This window comes from Jaculus jaculus, chromosome 8, assembly GCF_020740685.1.
Source record: "Jaculus jaculus isolate mJacJac1 chromosome 8, mJacJac1.mat.Y.cur, whole genome shotgun sequence".
In the NCBI taxonomy this organism is placed as follows: domain Eukaryota; kingdom Metazoa; phylum Chordata; class Mammalia; order Rodentia; family Dipodidae; genus Jaculus; species Jaculus jaculus.
In genome coordinates, this window is record NC_059109.1 from 4,513,831 (window position 1) to 4,530,346 (window position 16,516).

Genomic DNA, 16,516 nt, shown 5'->3' on the forward strand with positions numbered 1-16,516 from the left:
GGAGGCAGAGGTAGGAGGATCACTGTGAGTTCAAGGTCAGCCCAAGATTACATAGCAAATTCCAGGTCGCCCTGGGCTAGAATGAGACCCTACCTCGAAAAAAAAAAAAGAAAAATTAGAGCTGCACATGGTGGCGCACGCCTTTAATCCCAGCACTCAGGAGGCAAAGGTAGGAGGATCGCCGCGAGTTCAAGGCCAGCCTGAGACTACATAGTGAATTCCAGGTCAGCATGGGCTAGAGTGAGACTCTATCTTGAAAAGGCAAGCCCAACAGAATTCCCCCCCCCCTTTTTTTTTTAATGTGAGAGTGAGAAACAGAGTGTGAGAGAATTGGCACTCCAGGGCCTCCAGCCACTGCAATCGAACTCCAGACTTGTGCAACCCCTTGTGCACATGTGCAAATTGTGGGCTTGTGTCACTGTGTGTCTGGCTCACCTGGGATCTGGAGAGTCTTGTCTCTGTGCAAAGTCCTGTGCCGCCTTTTGTATCCGGCTTATGTGAGCAGCTTAGGAATTGAGCCCCAGGGCTGACAGGCTTTACAAACAAGTACTTTTAACCACTGAGCCGTCTTCCTAATCCCTGTAAAGATTTTTCTTGCCAAATGAGATAACATTCCCACAGATTCTGGGGGTTAGGATATGGTTATTTTAGGAGTGGATACTTATAGCTCTTGAAATTGTGTCCTTCGTGTCGGTTTCCTCTCTGGGAAGTATGGAGAGCTGACCTGAGCAGGGACAACATGCAGCAGGGGTCAGAGCTGGAGAAGGAGAGGTTGCCTCTTTGGCACCCATGGTGAGTGGAAAGGTGAACTCTATGATGGCCACTTAGTAAGTGGCTAGCTCAGATCTAGGTTTCTGAAGTCAAACTCAAGGCTGGAGAGATGGCTCAGTGGTTAAGGCACTTGCCTGCAAAGCATAAGGACCTGGATTCAATTCCCCATTACTCACATAAAGCCAGAGGTACAAGGTGACACATGCATCTGGAGTTAGTTTGTCGTGACTAGAGGCCCTGGTGTATCCGTTCTCTCTCATCTGCCTCTCTGTCTCATAAATACATAAATATAAATAACTAAATATTTTAGGCGTCCCGGGACACGGAAGCGGAGCGCTGGTCTGCAGCGGCCCCGGCGGAGCTGCCTCCCGCGATGATCCCGGCCACCGCAAGCCCCGTCCGTCCACAGTCCGCGCGCCGCTGACCGGCTCCCGGCTCCCGCAGGTCCAGGCCTGCGCGGCGCCCTCCCCCCTGGGTGGCTCGAGGCTGGGCGTCGGAGGGTGGGTGTCTAAGTGGCATCTCCCGTCGCGCCCTCTGTCCTTATCTTGGATGGGTGACACCCCTGCGTTCGCTTCCTAAGTCTTTGAAGCCGGCTCCTGCCTGCTCTTCCCCTTCTCTTTCGCTTTCTTCAAAACAGCTGGCCACGAGAAACCACTGGACGGTGTCATATGGAATGAAAGGTTGCAATTTATGTGGTAGTTACTTGTTCAGAGCTAATAGTTTCTAAACTTTTTCCTTAAAGTACCTACTGACAATGTTTCTTTGAATTCACCACATCTGTGTCTCTCATATTTTAAGAAAGATGCTGAAGCCGGGCGTGGTGGCGCACGCCTTTAATCCCAGCACTCGGGAGGCAGAAGTAGGAGGATCGCCATGAGTTCGAGGCCACCCTGAGACTCCATAGTGAATTCCAGGTCAGCCTGGGCTAGAGTGAGACCCTACCTGGAAAAACCAAAAAAAAAAAAAAAAAAAAAGAAAAATGCTGGCTTACTTTGGTGTCCCCATAGACCAGGTTTTGCTCATGTGGAAAAATAAAGATTATGGCTCAACTTGGCGTATCATTCGTGCTATTGGGAAAATGCTTCCTTTAGAACCTTGCTTTAGACCTAATTTTGAGTTGATCACACACTTGAGCTCTGTGGAGTCTGATCATTGTGAGTCTACGGTTCCATCTTTTGCTGATGTTTTGAGTGTAGCAGGTTGTGAAGAAGCCAGTCCCCTCAGATAAATAACATACAGAGAAATTGGAGAGAGGAAAAAATTGATCTTTTCCACCCATCACATGTTTGGGATCCATTGTCACCTGCTGAAAGACAGCGCAAACCAATGAAAAATGATGTGCTTGTAAGTGAAGCTGCAGTTAAAAAAATAGCTGCCCAAAGGAGACATAAATGGAAGAGAAAGGAAGGGAGGAGGGTACTTAATAGGTTGATATTGTATATATGTAAGTACAATGATTGAGATGGGGAGGTAATATGATGGAGAATGGAATTTCAAAGGGGAAAGTGTCAGGGGGGAGGAAGGGAATTACCATGGTATACTTTTTTATAATCATGGAAAATGTTAATAAAAATTTAAAAATAAAATAAAATAAAATAGCTGCCCTTGAAGATGAGCTCGCTTTGCTTCTGTCTCAGATTGCTGCGATCGTGAAGATGCAGGGACTGCGGAGAAGTACAGCATCTGGCTTCACTGACGTGAATGAGCAGCCCAGTGGTGTGGGACGATTTCTGTCGTCGGGGTCTGGTAAGCTGATTGTGGAACCAGATCGCTTTCCAAGTGCAAAGCTTTCTTCACCTCCTCCTCCTCCCTCCACCAGCACCACCACCGCTTCCTCTGCAGTTTTCTTCTGTCCAGCCTCAGTGTTTTCCTCCCACACTACCAAGGTCTACTGATAATGGTGGCTTAGGTAATCCAGCAGCTGAAATGAAAGAGCAACACTCGGATGCTAGGAAGAACATTTATGGTCATCATTCAAAAAGCCAGGGAAATAATGCTGTTCCAAACATGTTGGATGTTCTAAAGGACATGAATAAGGTTAAGCTTCGTGCTGTTGAAAGGTCACCTGGTGGTAGACCCATTCACAGACGAAAAAGGCAAAGTTCTGACTGGGACCCAGTGTCTTTAATATCACAGGCGCTGAAGCAGAAGTTTGCTTCCCAAGAAGATGAGTCCTTTGACAAAGAAAGGCAATCTTGGGAGTCTTCCCCTTTTTCTAGTCCAGAGACCTCGAGGGTGAGTTACTATTTTTGACATCACATTTCCACGTCAGAAAGACACTGATCTAAAGGAAGAGCTAATCAATAGCATTTGACCAAGGGTTCAGCAACAAAAGTTGTGTCTAGACTTGGCAGGAAAGATCCAGACGCCCTGTTACATCTTTCACTGCTCTTTATTGTCTCTGGTTTTGGGAGATCCAGTGGTTACTGCTGCTGAAGAAAACAGGTTCCACACCTTTTCCTCTTCGTTTGTTGGTGCTCCTGAAGACAGTGTGTACTTGAGTGATCTTACTAGCAAGTGGGACTTCCCAGGTGATCTGTTCTTAATCTTTTTAAAGTCAGCAATGATCTGGTTTATGTGGCCTACAGCAACTTAGAGCTTTTCAGAAGATAAAATGATAGTATTCATTAAGGCAGCTATAATTTTAATCTTTTAAAACTTCCCAAGGTAAATTATTCTTAGAAACTGATTTTGATTGTTAAGTGCTACAAATAGTGCAATCTTCTTGATAAATTTTGCTATGTAAATGTATATACCTGACGTTTGATGCCTTCCTTCTTTATTAGGTATAGACTCTGTTCCTTTGTAAATAGATTGTGCAATAAATATCTTTTTAACTTGGAAAAAAATAAATATTTTAAAGTCAAAACAATGTTTTTTGTTTTTGTTTTTGAGTAGGGTCTCACTCTAGCCCAGGCTGACCTGGAATTCACTATGTAGTCTCCAGGTGGTCTCAAACTCAGGGTGATCCTTCCACCTCTGCCTCCCGAGTGCTGGGATTAAAGGCATGTGCCACCACATCCAGCTCCCACTTTTATTTTTAAAAATGCTTTATTTTCTTATTGAGAGAGAGAGAGAGGCAGATAGAGAGAATGGGTGCGCCAGGGCCTCCAGCCACTGCAAATGAACTCCAGACGTATGTGCCACCTTATGCATTTGACTTTCCATGGACACTGGGGAATCGAACCTAGGTCCTTTGGCTTTGCAGGCAAGTGCTTTAAACTGCTAAGACATCTCTCCAGCCCAGTGATTTTTGTTTACTTGTTGTCGTTTTTTATTTTTATTTTTTGAGACATGACCTCATGGAGTCCAGGCTGGCCTCAAACTATGTATCCAAGGATGATCCTGAACTTCTGATCCTTCACCTCCGCCTCCAAAGTGCTGAGGTGATGGGTGTGCCTACCACATGTAGCAAGAGAAACTACGTACACACACACACACACACACACACACACACACACACATTTATAAAGGGATGGTTAATCTCTGGTTGTCAACTGGACAGGATTTAGAATCACCACAGAAACAAAGTTCTGAGGATGTCCCTGAATGTTTTCCAGATTAAGGCGAGGGGAGAGGACCATCCTGATTGTGGGTGATGCCACTTCCTTGGCTGGGGTCCGGACTGAAGAAAAAGGACAACGTGGACTGATCGTGACCAGCTGCCTCAAGCTCCACGTGCCAGGCCTCCCTACCATGATGAACCATAGCTTCCAATTGTAAACTGAAATAAACTCTTCCTTAAAGTGGTGCACGCCTTTAATCCCAGCACTCGGGAGGCAGAGGTAAGAGGATCACTCTGAGTTCGAGGGCATCCTGAGACTACATAGTAAATTCCAGGTCAGCCTGGGCTAGAGTGAGATCCTACTCAAAAAATCAAAAATAAGTAAATAAATAAATATAAAAATTGGAAATAAAAAGAAGAAAATGATATTTAATCTTTTTAAAAGAGGGAGAGAGAGAGCGAGCCGGGTGTGTTGGCGCACGCCTTTAATCCCAGCACTGGGGAGGCAGAGGTAGGAGGATCGCTGTGAGTTTGAGGCCAGTCTGAGATTACATAGTGAATTCCAAATCAGCCTGGGCTAGAGTGAGACCCTACCTCGGCAAACCAAAAATAAATATATAGAGAGATCTGCAGCACGACTCTGCGTGGCAGGGGAGAAAGACACTGAATGGACAATGCTCATCTTCAGGTCTGGGAGGCTCCGGAGAACTCTCTGTCCTGTCCTGCGCGTATTACACACGCGTGTCTGCTGCGTAGAGCCCGTACCGGGGAAAGGCTTGCTGGTCTCCAGGGGTGGGCATAGGGGGTAGATGGAGATTCCCGGAGGGTGGCTTATGGAGCTATAGGGTGGAAGGTCTCAGCAGGCAGAGGGTGAGGGGAACACAGGCTCAGTGGGATGGGGCGCACGCTGGGTGAGGATGGGGCTCAGGCTGGATGGGGATGGGGCGCGCACTGGGTGGAGATGGGGCGCGCGCTGGGTGGAGATGGGGCGCGCGCTGGGTGGGGATGGGGCGCAGGCTGGGTGGGGATGGGGATCGCTCTGGGTGGGGATGGGGCGCGCGCTGGGTGGAGATGGGGCGTAGGCTGGGTGGGGATGGGGCGCGGGCTGGGTGGGCGCGGGCTGGGTGGGGATGGGGCGAGCGCTGGGTGGGGATGGGGCGCGGGCTGGGTGGGGATGGGGCGCGGGCTGGGTGGGGATGGGGCGCGCGCTGGGTGGAGATGGGGCGTAGGCTGGGTGGGGATGGGGCGCGGGCTGGGTGGGCGGGGCGGCGCCCGTCCCTCCCGGAAGCCCCGCCCCCGGCCTGGCGCTGGCCGCGGTGCTGAAACGCAGCGCGCGCGCAGCGAGCACCGGTGAGGGGCGGAGCTGGCCGGGAGGAGGAGCAGGAGGAGGAGGAGGATCTGCAGACCCGAGAACCTCCTGTCCCGGGGCTGACCCACACAGCTGACCAGCGTGCCCTTACCCTTGGCCTGTGAAGTCTCCTCCCCGCTACCTGGGGAGCATCTTGACCTTGTGCCCTGACCCCAGGCCGCTCCGTGCACCCCAAGCCCAAGCCGCGGGTCCTCCGTCTCCCGCTCCCCGCGCCCCAAGCCCCAGGCTTGCTTTGCCTCGCCATGGTGAAGCTGCTGCCCGCGCAGGAGGCCGCCAAGATCTACCACACCAACTACGTGCGGAACTCGCGCGCCGTGGGCGTGATGTGGGGCACGCTCACCATCTGCTTCTCCGTGCTCGTCATGGCTCTCTTCATCCAGCCCTACTGGATAGGCGACAGCGTCAACACGCCCCAGGCCGGGTACTTCGGCCTCTTCTCCTACTGCGTGGGCAACGTGCTGTCCTCGGAGCTCATCTGCAAGGGCGGCCCTCTGGACTTCTCCTCCATCCCTTCCAGGGCCTTCAAGACGGCCATGTTCTTCATAGCCTTGGCCATGTTCCTCATCATCGGCTCCATCGTCTGTTTCAGCCTGTTCTTCGTGTGCAACACGGCCACGGTCTACAAGATCTGCGCGTGGATGCAGCTGGCTGCGGGTGAGCGGGGGGGGGGGGGCAGGAGGGAGTCCACACTCAGGTCACAGCGGCCGCTGCCCCTACCCCCTCTTTGGAGCCTCCGTATCTTCCAGGCAATGTTGCCAGAAGACGCAGAGCGGGGAAACTTCGAGGTTGAGGCAGAGGGGACCTGGGAGATCAAAGTGCTCTGTCCCCTCTGGAGCAAGAGTGCACAAAGTCCTGACAGAAGGTAGAAGTCAGGTGTCCTGACTCCCAGGCCACCACACTGAAGGAGGAATAGGACCTGGCCCTGTGACCAAACAGTGACACGACGCACACATGTTCCAGATGCTTAACTCTCACTTTCCCACTCTTTCTTTTCTTTTTTTTTTTAAATATTTTTTGTTCATTATTTATTTATTTATTTGAGAGTGACAGACAGAGAGAAAGACAGATAGAGGGAGAGAGAGAGAATGGGCGCGCCAGGGCTTCCAACCACTGCAAAAGAACTCCAGACGCGTGCGCCCCCTTGTGCATCTGGCTAACGTGGGACCTGGGGAACCGAGCCTCGAACCGGGGTCCTTAGGCTTCACAGGCAAGCGCTTAACCGCTAAGCCATCTCTCCAGCCCTCTTTTCTTTTTTAAGAGCAATGCTCATATGTATGTGTGTGTGTATATATGTTTTGAGGTAGGGTTTTGTTCTAGCCCAGGCTGACCTGGAATTCAGTATGTTGTTTCAGGGTGGCCTTGAATTCACAGAGATCCTACTTCTGCCTCCTGAGTTAAAATTGTGCACCACCATGTCCACCCTTCCGTACTCTCGTAACACTGCCCAGACCCTTGGCCTCACTCCTTGCCTCCTTCCCACCTCAAACTGTTCTCATGGTTAGGTCCAAGGTCCACCTTTGGTTTTGTGGGGGTTCTGTTTGTTTGTTTTTGGCTTTTTGAGGTAGGGTCTAGCTCTAGCCCAGGCTGACCTGGAATTCACTATGTAGTCTCAGGGTGGCCTTGAACTCATGGCGATCCTCCTACCTCTGCCTTTCAAGTGTTGGGATTAAAGGCATGCACCTCCATGCCTGCTGTATTTTCTTTCTTTCTCTTCGAGGTAGGGTTTCACTCTAGCCCAGGCTGACCTGGAATTCACTGTGTAGTCTCACTCAAGGTGGCCTCAAACTCGGTGATCCTCCTACCTCTGCCAGATGCACAAGGTGGCACATGCATCTGGAGTTTGTTTGCAGTGGCTGAGGGCCCTGGTGTGCCCAATATCTCTCTGTCTCACATCTGCCTCCCTTTCTGTCTCTCAAATAAATAAATAAGTAAATAATCGTTAAAAAAAAAGAAAAAAGGGGCAGTGGAGACCTAGCTAGTTGTGTTGTGCCAAAGAGGAAGAGAATGGGCTAACATGCTTGCCAGCTGGTCCTCCGTGTTGGGGATACAGGATGCTGGAAACACACCCTCTCCGTGTTGTCCACCCTTACCCCAGCATCCTACAGCAGGTGGTGTTTGCTGGGTGGGCAGCGCCAGGAAGGGCCGGGTGGGGGAGGGATCACCAAGCCATTCGAGTCAGTCCGATCTGGGTCACGGAGCTGAGACACTGATAGCAGAGGTGGCCAGGAGCCATCGCATGAAGCTTTTATGTTGAGGGAGGACAAAGACAGCATCATGTTCCATTCTGTGTTAGAGAGAAGAGGGGTGAGGAGGAGGCGTGTCTCCAGCCAGCAGCTGGCAGATGCATCCACTTGAAGAATTCTGAACCAGTTAGCTCAGGCTGCCGCGAAGCCAGGGAGCAGGGCCAGGGTGGGCGGGAGGAGAGCGGGAAGGGTGATCAGGCAAAGCAGGGGCGGGGGCGGGGGCTGTAGCTTGGCAATACCATCAGATTCCAGGCTCAGGCTGAGCATGGCCCCAGCTCCAAGAAACACAGGTAGGGCAGATTGTCTTCCCTGAGTACTGGGAAGCTCCTGTCTCAGTGAATTTGGGTTGCTATAACAAACAACCAGAGATTAGGAGGCTTCAATAATGGGAATTTCTTTTCTTTTTTATTTTAGAGAGTGAGAGAGAGAGAAAGACAGACAGGCAGAGGGAGAGAGAAAATTGGCATGCCAGGGCCTCAGCCACTGCAGTTGAACTCCAGACGCTTGCGCCACCTAGTGGAAACGTGTGACCTTGTACTTGCCTCACCTTTGTGTGTCTGGCTAACATGGGATCTGGAGAGTCAAACATGGGTCCTTAGGCTTTGCTGCAGGCAAGTGCCTTAACTGCTAAACCATCGCTCCAGCCCAACAATGGACTTTTTTTTTTTGGTTTATGAAGGTAGGGTCTCACTCTAGCCCAGGTTAAGCTGGAATTCACTATGGAGTCTCAAGCTAGCCTCCTACCTCTGCCTCCCAGGTGCTGGGATTAAAGGTGTGCACCCCCACATCCTTGTCATGTTCTGGAGATCGCCTGTGTGAGAAAGCACTGGCAGAGTCAGGGCCTCCTGAGGGCTTTCTTCCAGTACCAGACTGCAGGTTTCTCCGTGTGTCCTCAAAGGATGGAAAGAGGGCGGGAAGGCTCTCTGGGGTCTCCCATCCCCCCCTTCTGTTTGCATGCGCATAATGGGTGTGGTGTATGCACGTGCATATGTTGGCCCAGCACTTCTAGGCTCAGCTGTGGTGGCCAGAGGAAAACCCCGAGCGCCCCCCTGCGTCGCTCACGCACCCGTCCACCCACTCACCTGTCTGTCCTTGAGAGGAACCAGCTTACTGATTGCGGAGCTTGCCGTGTCTGAGGATGGAAGGGTCTGCCTCTTGTGGCTGTCAAGGCTAACCTAAAGACCCGGGAAGGTGACAAAAGCAGTGCAGGGTGGGGGAGCTGACCCGACTTCACATCACCTGGGCCCCTTCTCACCCCCTCAGCCACAGGCCTAATGATCGGCTGCCTGGTCTACCCGGATGGTTGGGACTCGAGTGAGGTACGGCGCATGTGTGGCGAACAGACGGGCAAGTACACGCTGGGCCACTGCACCATCCGCTGGGCCTTCATGCTGGCCATCCTCAGCATCGGAGACGCCCTCATCCTCTCCTTCTTGGCTTTTGTGTTGGGCTACCGGCAGGACAAGCTCCTTCCTGACGACTACAAGGCGGACGGGAAAGGTACCCGCCCTCCAGGTCCCTGGGATGGAGACACCAAGGCTAATGAGACACAGTGCTTGTTCTTGCTGAGGACAGCAGCCGGGGGAGGGCTGCAGCCAGGCAGGCCACGAGGCGACCAGGAGACACTTGCAGAGAAAGAAAGAGAGCCGGGCGTGGTGGCGCACACCTTTAATCCAAGCACTCGGGAGGCAGGGGTAGGAGGATCACCATGATTCTAGGCCAACTTGAGACTACATAATGAATTCCAGATCAGCTTGGGCTAGAGAGAGACCCTACCACAAAAAAGGGCTGAAGAAATGGCTTAGCCATTAAGGCGCTTGCCTGCAAAGCCAAAGGATCCAGGTTTGATTCCCTAGGACGCACGTACGCCAGATGCACAAGGCGGCGTAAAACTCTAGAGTTGATTTGCAGAGGTTGAAGGCCCTGGTGTGCCCATTCTCTATGTGCCTCTTTCTCTCACACACAAATAAATAAATTTTTTTTTTAATTTAAAAAAAAAGGAAAAAGAGAGAGCTATACAGGGTCCAGGCTTGGAAGCACTGAGGAAGGGTCTGGAAGCCACAGCCATGTGCGGCAGGTGCACAGGACAGGGGGTAGGAACCACATGTTTCTGGGAAGGAAGAGCAGGCACAGCAGGGCCCGAGTTGCCTTGAAAATAGCCTTGGGAGGGTGCTGCAGGGACGGTTTCTGGCACACACGGCTCCCTGTGACTTCTGTCCAGTCCCACCTCAGCTGATCCTCATCCAAAGTGGAGCACCGGTCAGCAGGAGCTGCTGGCTGCCCGTGCAGCACCCCCTTCCCAGGGTGTTTTATAACCAGCTGTCACTGGGCTCTTCCTTGTGACTGTCTCGAGGGCTTTTTCAGAGTTATCTCCACATCAGAGGGCAAAGTCTGCCCCACACCCGTGAGGAGCCCCAAATGCCATTCCCAGACTCCTTTGGGACTGAGGCACCTCACGGGTCTCTCCAGCCTCCTTTCCCCATAGTGAGTGGTTTATTTTGTTTTAAATATTTTTTGGATTTAAATAAAAAATTTTTAATTAATTAATTTATTTGCAAGCAATGAGAGAGACAGAGAGAAAGAGAGACAGATAGAGAATGGGCGCACCAGGGCCTCTAGCCCCTGCAAATGAACTCCAGATGCATGTGCCCCTTGCTCATCTGGCTAACGTGGGTCCTAGGAATTAAACCTGGGTCCTTTGGCTTCGCAGGCAAATGCCTTAACTGCTAAGCCATCTCTCCAGCCTTGAGTGGTTTATTTTATATATATATATATATATATATATATATATATATATATATATATATATATAATGTTTTTTTTCAAGGTAGGGTTTCGCTCTAGCCCAGGCTAACCTGGAATTCACTATGTAGTCTCAGGGTGGCCTCGAACTCATGGCGATCCTCCTACCTGTACCTCCCAAGTGCTGGGATTAAAGGCATGTGCCACGACGCCCAGCTGAGTGGTTTATTATTTTTTAATATTTTATTTATTTATTTGCAAGCAGGGAGAGGCGAGAGAAAGAGAGGGAGAAAGAATGGGTGCACCGGGACTGGGGCAAGTGAAGTGTAAGTTGGAGCCTTCAGATTTGTAAGGAGGTAATTACTTAATTCAGAAGTCTGAGCTGATCCATGTCACTAACCAACATAAAAGTGCCAGCTCTCTCTCTGGAAGGAAAGGAAGCCGACAGGGGTGGAGGAGCGGGCCGGAGAGGCTCTAGAGAGGAGGCTGGCTTGAACACACCGCTCTCTCTCTTTACAGAGGAAGTCTGAGGTCTGAGGCAGCCGAAGGAGGGGCTGGTGAGTCTCTCCCCGAGGGTCTCTGCATGCCTTTAGGTGCTTCCACATTCACCCTGGAGGGGGGGCAGCTGGGAAGAAAGGAGGTGTTTGACTGTGGTGGGGGGGGCAGCCTTCAGTTTTACTCAGGTCTTGAGATTAGAAAAACCACCATAACAGAAATAATTTAAATTAAGCAGGGAGGGTTTTGTGTGTGTGTATGAATTGCAAACAGAGACTTTTGTTTATAGCCTCCCTCCCAAGCACTAGGATTAAAGGTGTGTCCTCCCCCTCATGATATCTTAAAAGCCCATTAAAGAGCCGGGCGTGGTGGCGCACACCTTTAATCCCAGCACTCAGATCGCCATGAGTTCAAGGCCACCCTGAGACTCCATAGTGAGTTCCAGGTCAGCCCGGGCCAGAGTGAGACCCTACCTCAAAAATAAATAAATAAATAAAAGCCAATTAAGGGAGTCAGTAGGTGCCCACAGAACTGCTGCACGGCTGCTGTGACCTCGACCCTGGTCTTGGTTGGCTATGGAATGCAGTGTTGCTTTGTTGTTGTTGTTGTCGTTCAAGAAAGAAGCAGAGAGAGAGAGAGGATGAGAATGGGCGCGCCAGGACCTCCAGCTACTGCAAATGAACTCCAGACGCATGTGCCACCCTTTGCATCTGGTTTTCGTGGGTACTGGGGAATCGAACCTGAGTCCTCAGGCTTTGCAGGCAAATGACTTAGTCACTAAGCCATAAGCCACCTCTCCAGTGCTATTTTTTTTTCGTTCTTTTTTTTTTTTTTTTTTTTTTTTTGTTCAAGGTAGGGTATCACACTAGTGCAGGCTGACCTGGAATTCACTATGTAGTCTCAGGCTGGCCTCAAACTCACTTTTAACTCTGCATCCCAAGTGCTGGGATTAAAGGCATGTGCCACCACTCCTGGATGGCTTTTATTTTTTAAAAATGCTTTATTTACTTTATTTGAGAGAGAGGAAAAAAAGGCACATAGGGAGGATGAGTACACCAGGGCCTCCAACCACTGCAAGTGAACTCCAGATGCATGCGCCACCTTGTACATCTGGTTTATGCAGGTCCTGGGGAAACAAACCTGGTTCCTTAGGCTTTGCAAGTGCCTTAACCGCTAAGCCATCTTTCCAGCCCCTTAACTGGCTTTTTACAATATCAGATATCATAATGCAATCTGGAAAATATTTTCTTTTACTACAGGTCATTTATTTCCCAGGCAGTGAAATTTAGGGAATCTAATTCTTCAGAGAAAACCTCGAGCTTCCTGCCCTTGGCTACTACGGACCTGAGGCCCAAAGCCTTTCAGCATTCTGTGGTTTCCTGCTGCCCAGAGAACTGCACATGGCCATGCCCCAAACGGAGGACATTCCAAGGCTGCATGGTGTGTGCGTGGTGGTGGTGGGGGTCCTTCTGCACCGGGACCCAAGTTTTTTTCCTAGCTAGTGTTGCCCACCAGCAAACCACTTTACCCTCGGATGGACGCTCCGAAAAATGAAAGGACTACATGAGTCCCTTTAGAGACCTGCCTGACAGTTTAGCTAATGGAGACAAACATCTGTCCAGCCAGCTGTAAAAGGGCTGCTGAACAGGAGACGGCGGGATCCTGCCGGTAACCTCAGCTGAGGGCTAGGGGCCTCTGCATCTCCATCCTCACACTACTGGTCAGAGAAGGGTAAGCAAAGGACACACCAGACACAGGACCAATCATTCCTGAGTCCACTCTCACTTCCCTCCCCCTGGGCACCCAAAGCCTCATCTCCTCATGGTGCCCACACTACCAAACCAGAACTGCCTGTCAGCTTCGAAAGCCCGTCATTTAAACAGGGCGTGGCGTCGAGCACCTTTAATCCCAGAATTTGGGAGGCAGAAGTAGGAGGATTGCCTTGAGTTCTAGGCCTGCCTGAGACTAGTGAATTCCAGGTCAGCTTGGGCTAGAATGAGACCTTACCTAGAAATTTTCTTTTGTTTGTTTACTATTTATTTATTTGAGACCAACAGACAGAGAAAGAGGCAGAGAGAGAGAGAGAGAGAGAATAGGCGTGCCAGGACCTCCAGCCACTGCAAACAAATTCCAGATGCATGCACCCCTTGTGCATCTGGCTAACGTGAGTCCTGGGGAATCAAGCCTCAAACTGGGGTCCTTAGGCTTCACAGGCAAGCGTTTAACCACTAAGCCATCTCTCCAGCCTTCTTTTTTTTTTTTTTTTTTTGCCACTTGCAAGCAAGTAATTTATCACAGGAAGTTATGACATTCTTACCAAAAACTTTGGCTTTGGCATCCCGAATGACTGGTGTATCTCACTGTAGCAGATGCCGTCCTTGTGTCCCCGCCTGGGGGAGGAAAGCACTGATTATCTGCAGTGGCTGAGCCCGAGGAACAGTACACAGTAGGAAGCCACTGTGCTGTTTGGTCAAGCTGCAGTGACCTGTACTGGCTTTCCCTTGACTCTTGGGCATCTATTGCACCCAGGCAACTTGCCCAGGTGCCCTTCGCCTTCAGACCAGACAGGCCAGGACTGAATGTGTGTCCCTGTCAGATAGTTGGTGGTGGAGGCCTGGGGATATAGCTCAGAACGTCACTTGTCAGTACGCACAAGGTTCCACTGAAAAATGCAGTGGTGATTTAAAGGGATTTGACCTTGTCCCTTGGTGCGTGGCAGCTGGCTTTTAAGATCGCATCCGTATTATTTCTTGCTGGTAAAATTATTCAATTCATAGCCAGGCATTTGTTATGCAAGCTTCGTGAGTGATTTTGACATTCAGTAGCTTAGCGTTCTCTCACTCTGTGCACTTCCCATGGTATACTTTTGTTGATTTTCTGAGGTAGGGTTTTGCTCTAGCCCAGGCTCACCTAGAATTCACTATGTAGTCTTAGGCTGGACTCAAATTCACAGCAGTCCTACTACCCCTGCCTCCCAAATTCTAGGATTAAAGGTGTGTGCCACCACACCCGGCCCTATTATGATGTACTGCTCCCCCACCCCCAAGGTAGATCTAGCCCAGGCTGATCTGAAATTCACTATGTAGTCTCAGGGTGGTCTCGAACTCACAGCGATCCTACCTCTGCTGGGATTAAAGGCGTGCACCACCACGCACGGCCACGATGTACTTTTGAGAGAAGGACAAATAAGACAACTGCTGTTTCCACTGATGCAGCAACTGTGACGGTGCACACAGCTCCTTGGGGTGCGGAGTGCATCTCTACAGCCCACATTCGGCTCTGGGCCAGGAACAGTGAGTGCTTCCCCAGCAAGAGTCAGGCTGAACCAATGGACACTTCTGAACCGTGAACTTGATTCCTAGAATCCCAGCACATCACCTTGTGAAGACAGCCTCACCAGTAACAGTCATGATTTTCGTTACATAGTGACTGCTTCTCAGTTCTTCTCAAGTGGTTTTGTCTTTAACTTCTCAAAGCCTCCTCAGATGTGCTCATCTTTGGAAACATGTGAATAAAAATCTGTGAAGTCAGCACTGTTTCTCACCAAGGTGCTTTTTATTATTCCCTTTTCTCCGTCCGCTTGCCCCTGCCTTGGGAGCAGAGGCGACCGTGGTGCCCAGGTTTAGCCGATTAGCAGCTCTGAGCAGATCCGTTCAGCTTGCTAGGGGACTAGGGGTGGTGCTGCAGCTGTGTGAGTATATGTAACATGCACACGGCTCTGGGATTGGCCCCCAACTTTTAGAGAAATTAAAAAAAAAAACAAGATGGGATAGATATGTAGTCAGGGCTAATCACTTACAGGTAAAATGTGGACTTGAAGGAAATGCTAAAGGCTTCCTTTGTATTACAGCCCGATCGTTTCCCTGTATGACAGCTCACTCACTCCACAGCCCAGTGCTCAATGAAGTTCCTGGAGGTCGGCCATCCCAGCACAGCTGTGTCCCCTCATGCTGTCCTCGAGCTGTTTGTGAGATGTCTGGCAGGCTCCGGACTTAGGGTCTCAGTTCCTTGTTGGCTGCTGGCCTCGCTCATAGGGTCCCCAAGACCAGCAAGACAGTATACAAAAGGCCCACGCCCATGGCGACCCTTCAGCCTGCTCAACCATCTTTGACAGTCACAAAGCCCACCCGAGTCTTTGGGGGAAAGAGCACACAAGCGTTGTGAATGAGCCGGTTTCTTTTACCAGCTGTTTTCCACAGTTACTTGGTTTTCTGTTGCGATGCTTTGCTGGATCAAAGGCCGCTCTGGTAGTCCGGCACTGCTGGATGTGGCGGGGTGGAGCTCCATCCCGAAAACACCTGCTGTCGCCCAAACTCAGAGGACTGCGAGAAAGACCTATGGCCAACACGGCCACTGTCTCTATGCCTAGTAAACCCAACACAAGCAACGCGGACACTGGTCATAGCAGCCCGGAGGGCAGTGCCGACAGCTGCCACACTTCTGTCAACAGCCAAACTGCCATTTGGAGCCAATGCTTATTGTAATTAAGATGGGCAGGGCTGCAGAGATGGCTTAGTGGTTAAGCACTTGCCTGTGAAGCCTAAGGACAACGGTTCGAGGCTCGATTTCCCAGGACCCACGTTAGCCAGATGCACAAGGGGGTGCACGCGTCTGGAGTTCATTTGCAGTGGCTGGAGGCCCTGGCGCACCCATTCTCTCTCTTCTCTGTATTTTTGTTTTGTTTTGTATTTTTTAAAAATTTTTTTATTTATTTGAGAGCGACAGACACAGAGAGAAAGACAGATAGAGGGAGAGAGAGAGAATGGGCGCGCCAGGGCTTCAGCCTCTGCAAACGAACTCCAGACGCGTGCGCCCCCTTGTGCATCTGGCTAACGTGGGACCTGGGGAACCGAGCCTCGAACCGGGGTCCTTAGGCTTCAAAGGCAAGCGCTTAACCGCTAAGCCATCTCTCCATCCCTCTCTTCTCTATCTGCCTCTTTCTCACTCTGTCACTCTCAAATAAATAAAAGTGTGGTTTTTTTTGTTTTGTTTTGTTTTAAGATGGGCAAAAGCTAGACTCAGGAAGATAGTAAACTTCAGGACATAAAATCAAAGTGGACCTGGGAGCGCTGACACCACCCTCTGAAAGGAGTGGGAGTCTGTTCTCGCTGCAGTTCCTTTGAAAATCTGCGAACAAGGCAGGCATGGTGGTGCACGCCATTAATCTCAGCACTGGCGAGGCAGAGGTAGGAGGACCACTGTGAGTTCAAGGCCAGCCTGAGACTATGTAGTGAATTCCAGGTCAGCCTAGGTTAGAGACCCTAGCTGAAAAAGAAAAAGGCGAGGGGGCTGGACAGGTGGCTTAGTGTTTAAAGCTCTTGCCTGAAGCCAAAGGATCCAGGTTTCGATTCCCCAGGACCCACGCAAGCCAGATGCACAAAAGTGGCGCAT

At 50.6% G+C, this 16,516-nt stretch overlaps 1 protein-coding gene and 1 pseudogene across 1 annotated transcript; both read left to right on the forward strand.

Annotated features, from left to right (window-relative positions):
* Positions 1–1,834: 1,834 nt before the first annotated feature.
* Positions 1,835–3,024, forward strand: LOC123462777 (annotated as a pseudogene).
* Positions 3,025–5,637: 2,613 nt separating this feature from the next.
* On the forward strand, positions 5,638–13,137 carry Lhfpl5 (LHFPL tetraspan subfamily member 5). Its single transcript, XM_045157268.1, has 4 exons — positions 5,638–6,299; positions 9,152–9,388; positions 11,150–11,187; positions 12,385–13,137. Exons 1-3 carry the CDS (start codon positions 5,888–5,890, stop codon positions 11,158–11,160), a joined length of 660 nt encoding a protein of 219 aa, XP_045013203.1. The 5' UTR covers positions 5,638–5,887; the 3' UTR covers positions 11,161–11,187; positions 12,385–13,137.
* The last annotated feature ends 3,379 nt before the right edge of the window (positions 13,138–16,516 follow it).